The sequence below is a fragment of the Protomyctophum parallelum genome (genome assembly GCF_964188405.1).
Source record: "Protomyctophum parallelum genome assembly, chromosome: 6".
Classification (NCBI taxonomy): domain Eukaryota; kingdom Metazoa; phylum Chordata; class Actinopteri; order Myctophiformes; family Myctophidae; genus Protomyctophum; species Protomyctophum parallelum.
Genome location: NC_139701.1, coordinates 40,895,541 through 40,916,535, shown reverse-complemented (window position 1 = coordinate 40,916,535; position 20,995 = coordinate 40,895,541). Strand labels below are relative to the sequence as shown.

Genomic DNA, 20,995 nt, shown 5'->3' with positions numbered 1-20,995 from the left:
AATGACTACCTCGTTCTGGGTTGATCTGGGTTGTATGAAACAAACCATATAGATTAAGAACAATGCCTTGGCCAGTGGTAAAGTGCAGCCAATCCCCACCATATCTGTGAAGGTTGTTAGAAAAACACTGCCCTTGGTGGGACTGTTTACAAGTGGGATTTTCTCTTCATTTTAAAGTAATTTGTGATTATATTCTAATCCAAATAAAATGTTACTGCTGTTGGTATTACACACAATAGCCTCAACAATTCCCCTAATTTGTCTTAAATCTTTTCATTTCCAATTCCCTATATCGTCTGTGCAAACTTGAATTGGTAAATCACAGAAAATAATGCATTCCCGTTCATTGACGCTATGGAGCGTAGCACTAATATTTATCACAATTGATTTCACTTTGATGTACTACAGAGAAAATCCTTACTTGAACTAAACATGGTGTTTTTCAAATTTTATATCTGGAGACGTTATGTCCATGCCTTTTTGACAAATGTACTTACACAATCCTTATGTCATTGTTTTTTATTTGTATAAAAATTTAAAATACAAAGAACAAGTTTGTAAATACATTTCATGGACACTATGTAAGCAGTCTATCACAAACTAGCTAATGTGTCTGTTTTTATTAGAGATAATATTGACTTATAGGTAGAAGGGGGTTTTAATATTAACAGTTTTAATATCAAGATAACAATTGTTTTGACAGTTCTCAGAAACATGTCTTCCTCAATGTAGATAAAAAAAAACTATATTTCATAATAAACCTATAACCAGTTTAGAAGGAAAAGACATATATTATACATACATTACATAAACATAAATGGTTCTTTACCAATCCATATGGCACGTGTACACAATATTACAGTGTCATTGTGCTTTGACACAGCCAATAATATAATAATAAACACCGTCCCGGCCTGTGTCTAAGGACGTTAGACTGAAGGATGTGGTTCAGGGTTAGAATCATGGTTTGTACACATCCCATGGTTTAGGATGATGGTTTGTACATCCCGTGGAGAGTGAGCGGTATCAGAGTGTTGACCTCTGCTCTGGCTAGCTCTTTCATCTGCTTGGCGTCCAGCACCAACAGACAGCCTGGTCTCTCTGCCCCCGGCCTTACTAAGACGGTCAGCAGCACACCTGGAGCACAGAAACACAAGAGTCAGAGTAGAGTGTGCCTGTGTAATACGAGCCTGTTAGACTAGCTATGTTTGTCTCTATACACAATACAATCTCCAGTGTTTACCCATTAAAACTGGGAAAGCATCTGTGAACATTTTCGATTTTAGTGTTGGGTTGGGTATTCTTCTTTTCTTTAACCCAGCAAGCCGCATGACGTCATGATGACGTCCTCCGCTGACTCCGGTGACGTTCAGGACTAGGCCAGATCACAGCCCATATGGGGATGATCTTTACGTCATTTTCAGGACGTCTTCACCAGTTTAAATAATATAGCTTATTCTGGGCCAGATCTGACTAGTTATATGACTTTTAAGGCCTCGATCGGACTCTCTGTGATTGATTCCAGGGACATCCGTCTTAGTGGGCAGAATGTATGTTGGTTGAAATCAGGTGACATTCTGGGCCAGATGTGACTAGTCTTGGTTTGTCTTGATCTGGCCACAATCACTGATTCGTCCAGGTCCTGACCGTGCTCGCTCGGAAGTTAAAAAAGTATCCCACTATTTTTGTAACCATTTTTCACCCGGTGCCAATTGCCTAAACTATAATCCTTGGCGCTACTCTCTCCCTCTGCCAACCTGGAGTAGCGTTGGCGAAAACAGCAGATCTACATCTGCTACTTGGGCCGGCTCCCGCGGCCAAATACATTGGCCGGGTGCAATTTGAGGGTGCTTGGCACAGAAATGGCACTAAAAGGTTTGATAATTATTGATTTAAAATGCATTTGTAGAATTGGCCTCTAATGGGTTGATTCTGATTGACTCTGAGTGGAATAATAGGTTCCGTAACTTCCGTTATGGTTCATGTGTGACTGTGTCTCTTACCATGGTCCTCTGTAGCTGTACTATGTGACTGTGTCTCTTACCATGGTCCTCTGTAGCTGTACTATGTGACTGTGTCTCTTACCATGGTCCTCCTCTGTAGCTGTACTATGTGACTGTGTCTCTTACCATGGTCCTCTGTAGCTGTACTATGTGACTGTGTCTCTTACCATCGTCCTCTGTAGCTGTACTATGTGACTGTCTCTTACCATGGTCCTCTGTAGCTGTACTATGTGACTGTGTCTCTTACCATCGTCCTCTGTAGCTGTACTATGTGACTGTGTCTCTTACCATGGTCCTCCTCTGTAGCTGTACTATGTGACTGTCTCTTACCATGGTCCTCTGTAACTGTACTATGTGACTGTGTCTCTTACCATGGTCCTCTGTAGCTGTACTATGTGACTGTGTCTCTTACCATGGTCCTCTGTAGCTGTACTATGTGACTGTCTTACCATCCTCCTCTGTAGCTGTACTATGTGACTGTGTCTCTTACCATGGTCCTCTGTAACTGTACTATGTGACTGTCTCTTACCATCGTCCTCTGTAGCTGTACTATGTGACTGTCTTACCATCCTCCTCTGTAGCTGTACTATGTGACTGTGTCTCTTACCATGGTCCTCTGTAGCTGTACTATGTGACTGTCTCTTACCATGGTCCTCTGTAGCTGTACTATGTGACTGTGTCTCTTACCATGGTCCTCTGTAACTGTACTATGTGACTGTGTCTCTTACCATGGTCCTCCTCTGTAGCTGTACTATGTGACTGAGTCTCTTACCATGGTCCTCTGTAGCTGTACTATGTGACTGAGTCTCTTACCATGGTCCTCTGTAGCTGTACTATGTGACTGTGTCTCTAACCATGGTCCTCTGTAGCTGTACTATGTGACTGAGTCTCTTACCATGGTCCTCTGTAGCTGTACTATGTGACTGTCTCTTGCCATGGTCCTCTGTAGCTGTACTATGTGACTGTCTTACCATCCTCCTCTGTAGCTGTACTATGTGACTGTGTCTCTCACCATGGTCCTCTGTAGCTGTACTATGTGACTGTGTCTCTTACCATGGTCCTCTGTAACTGTACTATGTGACTGTGTCTCTTACCATGGTCCTCCTCTGTAGCTGTACTATGTGACTGAGTCTCTTACCATGGTCCTCTGTAGCTGTACTATGTGACTGTGTCTCTTACCATGGTCCTCTGTAGCTGTACTATGTGACTGTGTCTCTAACCATGGTCCTCTGTAGCTGTACTATGTGACTGAGTCTCTTACCATGGTCCTCTGTAGCTGTACTATGTGACTGTGTCTCTAACCATGGTCCTCTGTAGCTGTACTATGTGACTGAGTCTCTTACCATGGTCCTCTGTAGCTGTACTATGTGACTGTCTCTTGCCATGGTCCTCTGTAGCTGTACTATGTGACTGTGTCTCTTACCATGGTCCTCCTCTGTAGCTGTACTATGTGACTGTGTCTCTTACCATGGTCCTCCTCTGTAGCTGTACTATGTGACTGTGTCTCTTACCATGGTCCTCTGTAGCTGTACTATGTGACTGTCTCTTGCCATGGTCCTCTGTAGCTGTACTATGTGACTGTGTCTCTTACCATGGTCCTCCTCTGTAGCTGTACTATGTGACTGAGTCTCTTACCATGGTCCTCTGTAGCTGTACTATGTGACTGTGTCTCTTACCATGGTCCTCTGTAGCTGTACTATGTGACTGTGTCTCTAACCATGGTCCTCTGTAGCTGTACTATGTGACTGTCTTACCATGGTCCTCTGTAGCTGTACTATGTGACTGTGTCTCTTACCATGGTCCTCCTCTGTAGCTGTACTATGTGACTGTGTCTCTTACCATGGTCCTCTGTAGCTGTACTATGTGACTGTGTCTCTTACCATCGTCCTCTGTAGCTGTACTATGTGACTGTGTCTCTTACCATGGTCCTCTGTAGCTGTACTATGTGACTGTGTCTCTCACCATGGTCCTCTGTAGCTGTACTATGTCTATGTGACTGAGTCTCTTCCATCGTCCTCTGTAGCTGTACTATGTGACTGTGTCTCTTACCATGGTCCTCTGTAGCTGTACTATGTGACTGTGTCTCTTACCATGGTCCTCTGTAGCTGTACTATGTCTATGTGACTGAGTCTCTTCCATCGTCCTCTGTAGCTGTACTATGTGACTGTGTCTCTTACCATGGTCCTCTGTAGCTGTACTATGTGACTGTGTCTCTTACCATGGTCCTCTGTAGCTGTACTATGTGACTGTGTCTCTTACCATGGTCCTCTGTAGCTGTACTATGTGACTGTTTCTCTTACCATGGTCCTCTGTAGCTGTACTATGTGACTGTGTCTCTTACCATGGTCCTCTGTAGCTGTACTATGTGACTGTCTCTTACCATGGTCCTCTGTAGCTGTACTATGTGACTGTCTTACCATCCTCCTCTGTAGCTGTACTGTGTGACTGTGTCTCTTACCATGGTTCTCTGTAGCTGTACTATGTGACTAGGGATCGTTAGGATTTTTTCGAGACCGGTACCGATTCCGGTTCTGCTTATCGATTCCGGTTCTTAACGGTTCCCTATTTCGGTTCCAAAATGGTATAAAATAACTTAAATAAGAGGTCAAATGTTTATTTAACAAAAAAGCTCAATGTCAATTTGAGTATATATATAATGTACAATGAATAGTGTAACATCCTCTCCTTTATTGAGCCATTTGTGGATAATATAGTGATTATTTTAAATATAATATATCTATTCTGTATTTACCCAGGGCAATAGTGTTGTAGGCTACTTCTCTTACTACTAACTACTGACAATGACAAATAAAAGCATGTCTGAGATCTGAGAGCAACACACACACACACACACACAAATTAGCATCGCTAATGGGGGGGGGCATTTCCAGCCGATAGGTGAGAACGGCTTTGCCGACGTGCGAATGGTGGGATCATTGAAAACAAAGGCGGCTTGCAGAAATGTGCATGCTGCCAGAGTAGGCTATCATTTGTTTTTTTTTCTTGTTTTTTCGCCACCTCTCTTCGACAGTTCGACTGCAAGCTCTAAAGTTAATTATAGTTTAGTTTAATTAATTTAGAGTCTAAACTAATTGAGCCTCTGGAGTCTGGACCCTACGCCGTGATCACACACACAGACACACACGCATCCGAGGTGGGTTGATGTTGATTCAATGCTGTGCAGCGCACATGCATGATCATGCAGTGAGGCAACTCAGGCAGCAGAGCACAAGACTCCTGTCCCCTCTCTTAAAAGTTGCCTCCCATAAACTTCACTTGAAAATTACGTTTAAGAAACTTTAATAATGATGTTGCTTCAATGCTTCTCTGCACCGCGCGTCTCTCTGTCTCTACACTCCTCGACAACTCCATGCAGAGAAATAGCCCCGCCTCTGCAAGCCACAAGCCCACAACGCGTCGCTGATGCAACGCGGTGTAGGCTTGTAGATCAGCTCTGTTCTCTGCGCTTCTATTAAAAGGGTAGAAAATAAATAAATAGCGTGTGACCGCGTGTCTGTGAGAACCGATAGAGAGAACCGAAATTGAATTATTGTAATGGGTACCCGGTACCCAGGCACGTTCGGTTCGGTACATACTTGGTCCCGAGTTTCGGGACCCACCCCTATATGTGACTGTGTCTCTTACCATGGTCCTCTGTAGCTGTACTATGTGACTGTCTCTTACCATCGTCCTCCTCTGTAGCGTCCGGTGTTGGTATGAATAATGGTTCTGACGGGTAGGAGTCCTCCTCCTGCCACACCCATGTCTCTTTGGTCTGCACGTTCAGCTTAACAATCTACAATGACAGGCAACCATGTCAGCAATTGTTGTTTTGTATTTTGTATTTTTTTATTTTATTTTTTACGATCCATTACAAATATCAATCTCCTATATGTGTACTATCAGTGTGTAAATTGCCAAGCTACAACAATGAATTATGCTTATACCCTGTCTGGTATGAAGTGGTAGAGTCCCAGGCCATAGGCACACTGATAGTTCTCTCAGTTCTCGCCCTGTTCTTACACTGATAGTTCTCACCCTGTTCTTACACTGATAGTTCTCACCCTGTTCTTACACTGATAGTTCTCACCCTGTTCTTACACTGATAGTTCTCACCCTGTTCTTACACTGATAGTTCTTACCCTGTTCTTACACTGATAGTTCTGACCCTGTTCTTACACTGATAGTTCTCACCCTGTTCTTACACTGATAGTTCTTACCCTGTTCTTACACTGATAGTTCTCACCCTGTTCTTACACTGATAGTTCTTACCCTGTTCTTACACTGATAGTTCTTACCCTGTTCTTACACTGATAGTTCTGACCCTGTTCTTACACTGATAGTTCTTACCCTGTCTGGTATGAAGTGGTTGAGTCCCAGGCCGTAGGCAAACTGATAGTTCTTGCCATTGCACTTTGAATAGTTGATCTGGGGAAATTCAAAGGCTGACAGAGACAGACAGAGACACACACCATGAGACGGAAATGGAGAATTGAAGATATACTCACATTTACTTATAATAAACCTACGGTAATATCTCGTAATAAGATGCACTGTGTGTGTGTGTGTGTGTGTGTGTGTGTGTGTGTGTGTGTGTGTGTGTGTGTGTGTGTGTGTGTGTGTGTGTGTGTGTGTGTGTGTGTGTGTGTGTGTGTGTGTGCGTGCGTGTGTCTCACCCTGTCGAGGTCCAGAGAATAGAACTTCCGGTTCCAGCCAGATTGTTCCATCACTGCAGAGAACAGCTGTTGCCGTGGTGTAGGGCAGGGAAATCAGATTTTTGCCCTGCTCTTCCTAACACACACACACACACACACACACACACACACACACACACACACACACACACACACGATATACAGTACATTTGAAAACAGCCAGTCACTTTATAATTTTTCCTCTTTGTTGCATATTACACATTTTTCTCCCCAATTAAGTTGTTTTGCCAATAAGGGCCTTTCTCGGCCCCACCCTTCTCCCATTGTTTATATTGTGTTTAGTTTCCAAGATGGCCGCAGCACCAGGAGGGGGCCGGAGGTGAGCGGGCGGGGTCGACATATGCCCTTATTGGGCTGCATTCAAGACACCTGACTTGTGTCTGACACCTGACTTGTGTCTGAACACAACTTTGATGGATGTGTTCTGCTTCCCCTCCCCCCATCAAACAAAATGTTTGGTCAAACCATATGGGCTTCCATTGGAAATGCATTGGAGGGTTCATTAAACACAGACACAAGACAGACGCAAGACAGGTGTCTTGAATTTGTGAATGCAGCCCAGTAAGGGCATATGTCGACCCTTTATATAGAATATAGAAAGGGTCGACACAATGTAGAACTTTTGAGGTTACGTTTAGGGTTAGGTTTAGGTTTAGGCTTAAAGGTGGTTTAAAAATTAAAATAGCTCTATATTCTTCCACCATGTTTGTTCAGAGGGATCTCCCTGTCTTTCCAGCTCTTTAATAAACGGAAAATACATTTTCAGGTCGGGATATCAATTTCATCCAATCACGACACAGGATTAACAGTTGAAATAGGAACTGATTAAAGAAATAGTCCACCCAAACAATTACTTATTTTCTATCAATTACATTACACACCCCATGAATCCTTGAATCAATGGATTTTTGTTTGAGCTCCTGATTGGATGAAACTGACAACCCACCTAAAATGTATTTTTTAGGGGCGCTAACCCCTCTGACGTCTGGCTTTCGGAAATTACGTCATATGGCAGCCAAGTCTATGGACTTTTTAAAATGTTTGATAGAGTACTAAACATGACGTCATGTGGCAACCACGTCTAAGGACTTTTAATGTTTGTTTGGCTGAAGGGAGGGGGAGGTCCCTGTTACTGAACAAACACTTGACAGCAATGATTACTCTCAGAATATAAAGCTTTAAACTTTTAACAAAAGCTCTTTGTTTTCACTAGTATTATCACTTATATGGCACCTACTAAAATGCAAAGGCTTTTGGCCTCCCAAAGAACAATACAAGAAGTGTGTGTGTGTGTGTGTGTGTGTGTGTGTGTGTGTGTGTGTGTGTGTGTGTGTGTGTGTGTGTGTGTGTGTGTGTGCACATGTGTGTGTGGCTGTGCGTGTGCATGTGTGCGTGTGCGCGTGTGCATGTGCGTGTGTGTGTGTGCGTGTGTGTGCGTGCGTGTGTGTGTGTGTGTGCTTACCCTGTGTATATCCAGAGGCAGAACATATCGTCTGACCTCAGGTTGTGGAGCGGTCATTGCAGCTTTCTTCACTTCTTCCCATTCCTGCTTCAGGTTAGCTAAGTACAAGTACTTATAAACAAACTCATACCTAGAGACAGACAGACAGACAAAGAGAGGGAAATAGGTTAGTCACTGGAAGTCATTCGCACATGTTTCGTCAGAAAACTGCAGGCATACACTCGGAGTGATCAGTATTAAAATGGTAAATAAATGGTGAATTTATGTAGCGCTTTTATCCAAAGCGCTTTACATAGACATGTGCATTACATTCACCCATTCATACACCAATGGCGGAGGAAACCATGCAACGCACCAGCCTGCACATCGGGAGCAATTATGTAGTAGTGAGTCTTGCTCAAGGACACTTTGACACCAACTCTGGGGGAGCCTGGGATCGAACTGGGAACCTCGCGGTTGCCATCCGGCCGATCTACCGAGCACTCTACCCCCTGAGCCACTGGTCTACCGAGCACTCTACCCCTGAGCCACTGGTCTACCGAGCACTCTACCCCCTGAGCCACTGGTCTACCGAGCACTCTACCCCTGAGCCACTGGTTTACCGAGCACTCTACCCCCTGAGCCACTGGTCTACCGAGCACTCTACCCCTGAGCCACTGGTTTACCGAGCACTCTACCCCCTGAGCCACTGGTTTACCAAGCACTCTACCCCCTGAGCCACTGGTCTACCGAGCACTCTACCCCCTGAGCCACTGGTCTACCAAGCACTCTACCCCTGAGCCACTGGTCTACCAAGCACTCTACCCCCTGAGCCACTGGTCTACCGAGCACTCTACCCCTGAGCCACTGGTCTACCAAGCACTCTACCCCCTGAGCCACTGGTCTACCGAGCACTCTACCCCCTGAGCCACTGGTCTACCGAGCACTCTACCCCTGAGCCACTGGTCTACCAAGCACTCTACCCCCTGAGCCACTGGTCTACCGAGCACTCTACCCCTGAGCCACTGGTCTACCGAGCACTCTACCCCTGAGCCACTGGTCTACCGAGCACTCTACCCCTGAGCCACTGGTCTACCGAGCACTCTACCCCTGAGCCACTGGTCTACCAAGCACTCTACCCCCTGAGCCACTGGTCTACCGAGCACTCTACCCCTGAGCCACTGGTCTACCGAGCACTCTACCCCTGAGCCACTGGTCTACCGAGCACTCTACCCCTGAGCCACTGGTCTACCAAGCACTCTACCCCTGAGCCACTGGCGCCCCCCAATGTGTAGTTACTATACACAATAAACATTAGTGTAGATAGACAAGGTTCTCTCGCTCACAATTTACTTTAACCCATTTTGGCCTGACGTCGATATTAAAGCCCCGTTCAGACCTAAAGAAGCTAGAAAAAAAAGCAAAGCAGAAATCATTTCGACGCAGCTTTTACAGTTTTCTGAAATACCTCATGTTTCTGTACCCAAAAATGATATGTAATTGGCCACGGACCCCCATCTAAAAATATGTTGTTTCAGGGACCAACCCCCAGAAGCAAAGATTTGTGTTGAAAACGTTCACTCTGAAAGAATATATATTGAAAGATTTGCCCCACATTTTCACTATTTTTCAAAAATAGCAGACCTACAAGCTCGTAGGGCTCTATGAGCTTGTAGATCTGCCATTTCTCAATAGCTAAAGTGCAAAAAGAATGCTTAAAACACCAACTGGGGTTCTCACCCAAAATGGGTTAAACATACATCACGTGCATGCACGCCGTATACGCACCCTTTCCATGTGCAGAGGTCAACTACAATGAATCCCTGGTCTTCATAGGTGTTGATGTGGTGGAATATGTTGAAGGCTGAGGTTCTGAACCTGTGGCTGCTCAGATATTCTGCTGGAGTTCTGCTGGCCAGGTGGATCCATGTCTGCAATGGAATGGCACAATGAAGCACGCACATCCACTCACTGGAAGCAGGTGCCAAGCAGGCAGATTAGAATGATGGAGAAAAACGATAAGGCCCGCACACTGGATGATGCTCCAAAACGTAATGGTTCCTTTACAGTACTATGGACGTGACGTTTCAAGCCTCTCGGCTCTCTTTGTGTGTGTGTGTGTGTGTGTGTGTGTGTGTGTGTGTGTGTGTGTGTGTGTGTGTGTGTGTGTGTGTGTGTGTGTGTGTATAAATGTCAGGAACACAGGAAAACGCAATTAACAAAGGCACACAATCATGCATATACGAACATGCACGTGTGTGTGTGTGTGTGTGTGTGTGTGTGTGTGTGTGTGTGTGTGTGTGTGTGTGTGTGTGTGTGTGTGTGTGTGTGTGTGTGTGTGTGCACGCACGCACACACACACACAACCACTCACTCCTCTACTCCTCTACTCCTCTCCTACCCCTAAGGTCTCGTTGGACTCAAAGCAGTCCATATAGCTGGTTCCCCTGATGGTCCAGGCGGTCAGGAACTTCAACAGGTTGATCTTTATTGGCTGCTCCACGAACACAAAGTGGTTCTCTGTCATACCAAAACTACAGTAGAGACAGACAATCTATTAATATCATCCATTTATGGAGTCAGGAAAAACACCTGTAATTTAAAGTATCTTTGCAGTATTTGTCAGATTCTATAATCCTGATGCACTACAGCACCATGTAGTATTGGTGCCATAATATAATATAATATAATATATATAATATAATATAATAATATAACACGGTTCTCATCATCATCAACATGATCAGCTCTCATTATCAACATATACAACTTTTGTCAGAGATAACAAACATGTGGGCTATTATTATTATTATTTTTTTTATCCCACAATTTTGTAACCCATTTTTCACCCCTGTGTCAATTATCTAATGTGATCCTGGGCTCTACACACCCTCCACCAACCTAGTCCCCATATATGGGGGACAAGGGGAGAGAAACGGACTGTGTCCAAGTCGCTCCTTTACACCTGACAGGGGGGAGTTTATATTAAATATGTGTCAAAGATGTGTCGATGCAGTGTATATTCTATCACAAAACAAGTTGTGTTGAAAAGTAACACAATAAAACATTAAACTATTGTTGAATAATGAGATTGGAAATAATCAAAAAAAAATCTCTCTTATTTCCTGAGAATCCTTTGTTAGGGTTAGGAAATCCTGCTCAGCTCAAAGGTGACCAACAGGGTAGTAATGAATGAAGTCATACCCAGAGAGTTTGCAATGATCACCAACTGGTCTGGTGAGGACGCTTTAGAATTCAAAACGGAATTGTGAATGCAGGATGTTTTTAGAATGTGCAACCTACCTACCTGTGTATATAAGAGGGTTTGAATCTCTCGTTGCTGGGTAGTTGTAGCACAACCTGTGCTTTCTCTATGGGATCTGACCTGTCTGGATCACAAGGTAAACAAGGGACTCAACATCATCTTCAATTCACAAAGAATAAAAAACATAACATCCATGTCTAATAAAATGTATGTTGTAATTTATTTCTCCACTTCACAAGGCAACATTGCTTACCCACACATATAACCGATTTGCACAATTAGATTATTGATAAAAATCACACTTGTGTGAATTGAGGGGCGCCTACTGTATATCGGCCGCATGACGTCTTAAGGGCGATGCATACTCCAGTTATTAGATGATAACCTACTCACCGCGGTGGTTGGGAAAACTACAACATGACGTCACTGAGCCGCGGTGATAAGAGACTCACTTCTCACCCCAGCACATCTCTCTGTGTTTACTAAAACTACAACAGGACGTCACTGAGCCGCGGTGGTAAGAGACTCACCGCTCACCCCAGAACATCTCTCACATGTTTACTAAAACTACAACATGACGTCACTGAGCCGCGGTGGTAAGAGACTCACCGCTCACCCCAGAACATCTCTCTCTGTTTACTAAAACTACAACAGGACGTCACTGAGCCGCGGTGGTAAGAGACTCACCGCTCACCCCAACACATCTCTCTGTGTTTACTAAAACTACAACATGACGTCACTGAGCCGCGGTGGTAAGAGACTCACCGCTCACCCCAAACACATCTCTCTGTGTTTACTAAAACTACAAAATATATTACAAATATTAAAGTCCATGGACTTGGCTGGCAAACAATTTATGTCATAACATAAGCGCTCAAAACAAACATTTAAAATCCCATAGACTTGGCTGCCATATGACATCATCTTCAAAAGCCATGCATTGGAGGGGCTATAGCGTCCCTCAAAAGAAAAATAAATAAATAACGAGTAGCCTACAAAGCTGCCACAAGCCCATCAGTAAACACCAATAATGAACAACTGCAGTCACTTGACGTCGGCCCATACCTTCCTGGATGGGAGGGATCTTCACGACGTTGTAGGCCAGACACATGTTCTTCCCAAAGCAGTTGCCGATATTATAGACCGTTCCGTCTGCCTCTATGTGGGGGTGGGCGGTCACCCCGTTCACTGAGATGTAATCACACAGGTCCACCTGTCACAGACACACAGGGCTGCACGTCAATGTCGTATCAGACAACACAAAATCATGAAAATCCATTTTGACTCTCATGGAATGGAAAGGAATGGAATGTTGTGCATGAATCATGCTAGGTTTCATCATGGCGTGCATATACCAATCTGCCACTCTATGTGCTCTCACCTTCTTCAGGGTCTGCAGGGTTTCTGGATCCACCTTGGTGATGAAGTTGGTCTCTGTGACGGCATAAAAGTCTTCACCAACCGGATAGATGTTCACACAGCAGTTGTCGGTCACCTCAATCCCCTTGAAGTAGGTAAAGAACCTACAAAACACATATTTAGATGCACACAGTCGCACGCGCGCACGCACGCACGAGGCATGAAAGGCACTCTATATTCAATGTTATGTGGCCCAAAATAAAATGTACCTACCTAATCTACCTAATCACTAAAGATGTTCATATACAATTTTTAAAGTCAAAGTAAAAGGAATCTGGTTATGTTCCCAATGTAGGCTATAGTTGACATATTGTGTATAAAATGATACATACCATAGTTAATCTAACACTTAACTAGCCCTAAATCCTGTAGAATAAGTATGGGGGGTAGAAAGTCGGTCAAATTGGTCAGGAAACCCTTTTGACCCATCGAAGCGGTTACTTACTGCACACAGTTTGGGGTTTACACGTACCTGGAGAAGATGTTTTTGCATGGGTCTGGGTAAGCTGCTGTCCCAAACTCAGTGATGACCAGTCTGTTCTCTGTCATGGAACGCACATATGAATCAGACTGCAGAAACCTACACACACACACACGCACACACACACACACACACACACACACACACACACACACACACACACACACACACACACACACAATGAATGCTGCAGGAAGATCTTGCAATCCACATTCTGTGGTTAAGCATTATTTCTGAATGCAGCTTGGATCCATGAACACAGCCAATCCCGTAATATAATATAACACACTTTATTCCAGATGGAATTGGAAAAGGATTTTTTTGTGGCCAACAGCAACTGACTGACAGTGAGTGAGTGAGTGACTTCTGTGTGTTTTCTACCCACAGCAACATTCCAGTTCCAGCAGTTTCTTCTAATCTAAGATAAACAACTTATCCTACCACCACCGGTAACACAAATCCACTGGGAATTCACAGAATAGAAAATAGAATCCGGCCGAGGCAAGCAATGTAGCCTATTAGGGACGGGAATTTTTATGTTTGGAGTTTTGGTCTAAACATTGTGGCAAAAGATTTTGAAAATGGTTTGATACTGTAGTTAGCCAAACAGTCAAGGCTCCAAAAAGACACTTAAAACAGAGGAGAAGCTCCCTCCTCTATTGCAGCACTTGGACCTTCCCAATCAACAGGATTGCCACTGCAGAGGGGAGAGGTAACTTACAATAAATTCAATAAATAAACATAATTAAAAAAGTAGTAAAAGTAGTATACTTCAGCAATGCATTTCCCAGTACTATCAATGATAAAACATATAATTCATAACTTGACCTGCCACTTCCAGGCCGGCTGATTGGTGAATTAATTGGAAACAAACAAGTGTATAGTCAAGTGTATGCAACAATGTCCCCGTTCATTGTCTATGTCTCGTGACAAATTGTATTTTTGATTTGTTTTCATAGCAAGTTATTTAAACATTATTTCAATTGCAACATTGAACTGTTTCACGTTCCTTAGAGATAATCTGCTTTAGTGGGCAGAGCATTTCTAATCCTAGAATTTGCTAAATAAATCAGCAAATTTCATCATGTTTCAATCAAGTTTGGTCTTGGTGATATACTGTTGTGCAGACTTGTTCTTTCTTTTGATACTTGCACAACAAAATATATGGATGTACTTACTGTATGCATGGATGTGCTTATTCATTACCATGTGAACATTTCTCTCATGGAGATTATAGGACTATATAATCATCAAACTTTGTATGCAGACTCCCACATTTCTTCAAATGTGCCTCATGGTGGTGCTATGGTGCTGTAACAGGCTGCTTCATGTTTTGGCCTATAACTCTTGAACCGCAGATTGTTGCAACAGATTGTTTTTTTTATAGTTTTTTTTAGATTAAATGTATTGTCACTGCACATAGTAGTATACAAATACTTTGACAATGAAATGAATAGTGGCGTCTAGCCAGAGTGCAATACAGTAATGCAATAATGGGAATAAATACACTTGTTGTTGAATGTACAGAATGTACAGTATGTACAGTAGTATATAAGAAATAGAAAATAAATAGAAAAATAGGCAATGAAGTATAAATAGAAATAAGGAGTATGCGTATATATACACACCCACCCACACAAGCCATAAGCCATAACATGCTAGTGTATGTAAGTATGGTGTGAGCATGAGAGTTCAGATGGGAAGGAGGAAGGGGGGACGGAAGGGGGTATCATTGTTCAGTGTCATTGAGGAGGGGCAGAGTTCAGCAGGGAGACAGCAACAGGAAAGAAGCTGTTCCTGAGCCTACTAGTGCGGGAACCAATAGACCTATAGCGCCTCCCGGATGGAAGAAGGGCAAAGAGTCTGTGGTTTGGGTGAGAGGGGTGCCAGGATGCCTCTCGCCCTACGCAGACATCTTTTGCGGTTACGTAGGTCGCAGATTACTATGAAAAACTGCAAAACCCGCCGGTCGCTCCGTCACACTACCATATATGTCCATCAGTCCCTCACGCCTTGTGACACGCTCCATATATGGCCGTCTCCATATATGAAGACCATTCACGACACTACCTCATCAAACCCTGGATACTAGCCATACATGGAAAATACAGGATCATCACCTAGATCTACCATATAGTCATATATGGAGCCGGCCAGCAACTCTACATCTGACCTCAAACCTCAAAACCTTAGATCTCCATATATGGAGCTGACCTGTTCTGACATTCCATATGTTGATGATCCATCCCCACCTGTCCTTCCTCTTCGATGTCTCCCTTTTGACTGATACCTGTCCATTTAAACTCTACATGGGCCCGCCCCAAAGTTATTAGTGCAACCGCCAACCGTGCCCGGCAGCCGGCGAAAACTAGCAATCACCCAGCAGTCTGCAGTCACCCAGGCCGATGCGTGCACGCTCTAAGGGCAACTTATGTTATGGAAAAACGTGTTATTGAAGAATATTCAAACAGAGAACCAGCATTACAGACTATAGGATCAGACATTCTGTACTGGACTGGCAGACCCTCAGGGCAGAAGCCTCTTGAGGTGTCATATTTCTATTGGACACCTCTTATACCCAGAGATGTTATCCTAAATGGTCATAGAACGTTCATGTACGTCCAATATCCACATTAAAACACATTCTGCTGACAGAGTGTAGGAGAGTCCAACCCATGGGTGGAGCCAGCTGCTGGATTGACAGCTACAGTCAAAGAGGTCAATGGTTCAAATACAATTAAATAGAACAGAATGACATTTCCTTTTGACTTTCACATGGTTTTGTTTAATTGCAATAATGAATCATTAACCCATATGTTCCAATTTGTTTTGGTCTAATACACTCAGAATCCCACATAAAAGGGGAGTTTAGCAACTATGTTATAAATAAACGTTTAAACTACCTCGATTCAGTAGTGACTATAGTGAGCATGGGTTATTGCCATGCTGGCTAGTGGTGGACAACTGGACATCTTTGTCAAAATTCTATTTTTGCCATGTTGGACATACGAATGAGCCTTAAATGAGCAGGTGTGTAACTCTATAAGCTACGGGGCTCATTGAAAATAAAAGGTTTGAGAACCACTGTCCTAGTGGACTCCTAATGTGTCATACATAGTGTCATATTATGTCATACATATTCTGAGGAAAACCTGGAGACTGACACTCAGTAATTGGGTCTTATGACCAAAATAAGAACATAATGTTATAAAAAAAACAAAAGAATGTTGCCATGGACAAGACCAAGACCAAGGTCGTGAATCCAGCCGGCCGAAATGAGTTTTCTTCGACGGGTGGCTGGCATCTCCCTTAGAGATAGGGTGAGAAGTTCAGTCACACGAGAGAGACTCGGAGTAGAACCACTGCTCCTTCGCCTGGAAAGGAGTCAGCTGAGGTGGTTCGGGCATCTGGTTAGGATGCCTCTCGGGCACCTCCCTAGGGAGGTCCTCGGCACACATCCCACTGGAGAGGGAAGTCTGGAGCACTCTGGCGGAGCTGTTGCCCCTGCGACCCGACTACGGATAAGCGGTTGAAGATGGATGGATGGATGGATGGATGGATGGACAAGACCAAGTCTTTGCCACGGTCGGGCACATTTGTCCTTGTACGGACATGTGGATGACCCCTGGTAGTGTGAGCAGTGCACTCACCTCCTGTAGTAGGTCACATGGCCGTCCTTCAGGTCAAACTTGTGTATGAGAGCCTGTCCATCAAACACGTGGTTTAATGGTTCTGAACCTATCTCAAAGAGACCCGGCCCCATCCGCAGGACACTGCCTCCCAGCCACGATGGTATGATACCTACACAATGACACACACGCACGCACGCACGCACACATGCACACACACACACACACACACACACACACACACACGCACACGCACACGCACACGCACACGCACGCACACACACACACACACACACACACACACACACACACACACACACACACACACACACACACACACACACACACACACGTCAGCCATGATAGTGAAGTAATGTAAACATAATTATAATATAGTAACTTTTGAGAGCATTTTGTTGGTTCTGGTATGATAAAAGCAGTGGTGTTGTAAAGTAACAAAGTACATTTACTCAATTACTGTACATAAGTACACTTTGGAGGATTTAAAAAAAAAATCAGTATTTTATTCAATACTATCTTTGCAAATATTGCACTTTTACTTAATTACAATTATTTGAAAACTTTAGATTTGAAAATAGCCAATCTACATTATACATTTGTATACATTGGAAAACTTGTAAAATGACACATTCTGCATAATGAGTACTTTTACTTTTGGTCATTTAAGTCCATTTTGAATTCTGCACTTTTACTTGTAACGGAGTATAGTTCTACTGCAGTATTGATACTTTTACTTTGTAAAACATTGAGTTCTTCTTCCACCACAGTAGCCTCGGTTGTTCCTACCAGTGACTTCAGCGGCTAGGGGTTCGCTGAGTTCCTCCACCGTCTCAAATATCTTTCTGTAGCCTCCAGCGGGATGCTCCAGCCTGGACACACAGAGGCCACTTTTTAAATGGTTTTATTTTGTGGCTTTCGGAAGGGACAGACAGTAGGCTGACAGGAAATGGGGAGAGAGATGGTGGGGGGGAAGACATGCAGCAAAGGCCGTCGGGATCGGGAGTCGAACTCGCGGCACACTGCCAGACTGGATTACCAGCTGTTAAGGAATTTTAGACTTACAATCAAAAAATGGAAAGAAGTCAAAGTCCAAATCAAGTAAGAGGTCAAAAGTGTTGAGAACACAATCACTAGTTTATTACAAGACCGGTCCCGGAGCAGCACAACACCAGAGCGTTATGACAACTCCCAATTACAGGTTTCCATCCTCTCTTATACACTTCGAGAAGGCTCCAAAGAATAAAAAATACACATGGTTGAGAATGCACCAAACACTTCTTTAACACATAGCCTTATATGGTTTAACACATGTCCTTGTATGCTGTTGTTGTAGTCTGCTAGTCTAAACACAAATAGGTTGTTGACTGCTGGTAACAGGTGGAAGAGTATTTTCTCAGTTCTCAGTTAGCTCACATAGACTGAAATGTAATTTTCCCATTACACAGCCAATTAAGGTGCCTGGACCGCTGAGCCACGGCCTCAGGCCAAGTGAGGCCACTTTTAATCTCCTGGCCCACTTTTACATCCTCACCAATTTGAAGGTGTTTTGGAGAATTTCTGAATTTTACTTTTGACAGACTTTTTGAAAATGTTTCACCTATAATGACATGCACCAAAATATGGATTGCATAACTAATGGGGCTATTATGTAAACTAAAACTCCCCATTGGCTAACTAGAGCTGTTTTCAAGCAGTTACAAAACAACAACAAAAACAACAACAACAACAACATGAATAAGACAGAATGTGCTAATGATTTTTTTTTTTAACTGGAAAAAGTACTTATATCTTCATCCAAAATGGGTCTAATCCTGTGAAACATCTAGAACAATCCATAGGAAGGAATACACCGTACTAATGCGCCATCAATGGTGCAGTTCTGTGTCTGAGTACTCCTTTTAGTTTTAGAAAGAAGAAGAAGAAAATGCTGAAGTAGCTCTAGCTTTCTTTACTGGCAATGTTGTGGGAAAGGAAAAGGGAAAAAGAACTACTCACCGACTGACCATCTTGCTTTAGCAAAAAAGATGCAGACACCCTCCACATGCACAAATAACTAACAAACACACATTGAGCAGCTGAGTGGTTGGTGTTGTTCTCAAACCACAGAATAATTTCCTGTGGAGAGAGATGGAGGCTAAAGTCCCCCTTCTCTCGTCACCTCCCCCTCTCTCCTCCTCCTTTTCTGTTGCCTCTAACTCTCCACTGCTATGCTCCCCTTTCCCCCGTCATTCCTATCTTTCACCATTTCTGTCTTTGTCTGTCCATCTCCTCTCATCTCCTTTAGTTTCTCATCTATCACCTCATCTATTACGCCCTGGGCTCTATACCTCCTTTCCTTCACTCTCCTTTTCCCAACACGTCCTCTCCACCCAGCCTTCTCTTTCTTCCCATCTATCTATCTATCTATCTATCTCATTCTCTCTTCACTCCATTCCTTCCCTCTTCTCCCCCTTTCCCATATCCGACTGTATGTTTTCCTGTCCATTGACCCCCCACTTTCTCCAGGCATTCCCCTTTCTCCTCCCCTTTCTGGTTCTGTTAGCCCATAGCCTACTAGAACAGTCTGTCTTTTGTCTCCTCTCCTTTCAGTCGTCTGGCCCTTGGCTCCCTACAGAATGTTTTCCAGGCCCTGAACAAGGTACTTGCTAACCTGGACACACACGCAAGCACGCACAAACATACATACACGCATGTACGACGGCAGTGCGGTTCGCACTGTGTGTGTGTATTGGTATGTGGAGGGAGACTCAGCTCAAAGACTAGCTAATCAGTTCCAGACAGACAGTCCCAACAATCCACTTTAATTGGCCAGCTTTAGTGTGAGTGAGTGAGTGAGTGAGTGAGTGAGTGAGTGAGTGAGTGAGTGAGTGAGACACGCGCGCATGCACGTCGCATGCACACGCACACACACACACACACACACACACACACACACACACACACACACACACACACACACACACACACATGGGGGGAGAGATTCATCATTAATGACACATATTGTCTTCTGTGATCTCGGATTGGATGAATGGACATTGGGGATGAAAAGAATGATGAATGGATGAAAGCACAAAAGGGTCCTGTTAATTAATGGTTTATTGAATTTAATAAAGGATAGGCAGAGCCGTAATGTATCATTCTAGGCCTTAATTGTTGCTGGGAACTTTCACTGCATAGCCTACTAGCAGAGCTAACTGCTACAGGCACCACTTTCTTATGACCCGCTCCAGGATATCCTGCCACATAAACCCAATTCTGGCCTCCCATTCTGGCCTCCCACCATGGCCAGGCACCGTCCTCAAGTCAATATACTGTATGTGACATGCTCCACCCACATCTACCCAGAAGGACTCTTGAGATCCTCATCGCGCCTGCTGGTTGTGCCAAAAGTTCCACAAGATAAGACAAAGGCTGATCAAGCCTTGCTAGTTTTGCCCCTAGGCTATGGAATAATCTTTAGACCTAAGATCTGTGGCCTGTGAAAGACCGAGAGTCGCCTGTTCAAACAGGCTTTTCCACAGCGGCTGTGATTACATCTCTTTGTGTTGGGACATGTCCTCTACTGTGATGTCGTGTTTTTGATTCTTCATTTCACCATAATGCACTCTTTTTGCACCTGTAAACGTGTGATGTCACAATAAAGTTGACATTGAAGTTAAGGTTGAACTTGAAGTTCTTTGGGTAAAATATGTGTGGGTTGACCTTTGGTCTTCTTGCAGAGAATATGACCAGCACATGAATCCAATTAACCTTATGACCTTTTCAGTCAGAGGTAGGCTACTAGCCTCTAGGCTCCAGACTAGAGTGGCTGAAGTGAAAGACGTGACACATCTGGCTCTGCAGGGAGGGAGAGAGAGAGAGAGATGAACTCATTCACCCTCTGGCTTCTGTTGGAGTTGGAGAGGTCAAAGGAAACAACCTACCAAACTAGAGTCAACGCAACAGTAGCTTCAGTTTTAAGATTTACTGCCCAAAGTGTTTGAATAATAAGTCAAGGAAGGAGGCAGTAGCATCATGTACA

General features: G+C 43.8%; 1 protein-coding gene across 1 annotated transcript; it reads right to left on the bottom strand.

The window, feature by feature from the left end:
• Positions 1–504: 504 nt before the first annotated feature.
• On the bottom strand, positions 505–19,123 carry LOC310860275 (all-trans-retinyl ester 13-cis isomerohydrolase-like). Its single transcript, XM_083767094.1, has 14 exons — positions 18,970–19,123; positions 17,761–17,843; positions 16,975–17,125; positions 13,316–13,423; positions 12,806–12,947; positions 12,490–12,637; positions 11,467–11,548; positions 10,561–10,693; positions 9,948–10,090; positions 8,181–8,310; positions 6,680–6,794; positions 6,354–6,448; positions 5,688–5,799; positions 505–1,137 (listed from the first exon to the last, which is right to left on the bottom strand). Exons 1-14 carry the CDS (start codon positions 18,978–18,980, stop codon positions 986–988), a joined length of 1,605 nt encoding a protein of 534 aa, XP_083623220.1. The 5' UTR covers positions 18,981–19,123; the 3' UTR covers positions 505–985.
• Between the last annotated feature and the right edge of the window lie 1,872 nt (positions 19,124–20,995).

What these genes read in the sequence shown, in the direction of transcription:
- LOC310860275 (XM_083767094.1), bottom strand. An exon ending in CCTAGCCGCTGAAGTCACTG is followed by an intron (nt 17,126 to 17,760) that starts GTAGGAACAACC and finishes GTCATTGTGTAG; the next exon opens with GTATCATACCATCGTGGCTG. An exon ending in CATGTGACCTACTACAGGAG is followed by an intron (nt 13,424 to 16,974) that starts GTGAGTGCACTG and finishes GTGTGTGTGTAG; the next exon opens with GTTTCTGCAGTCTGATTCAT.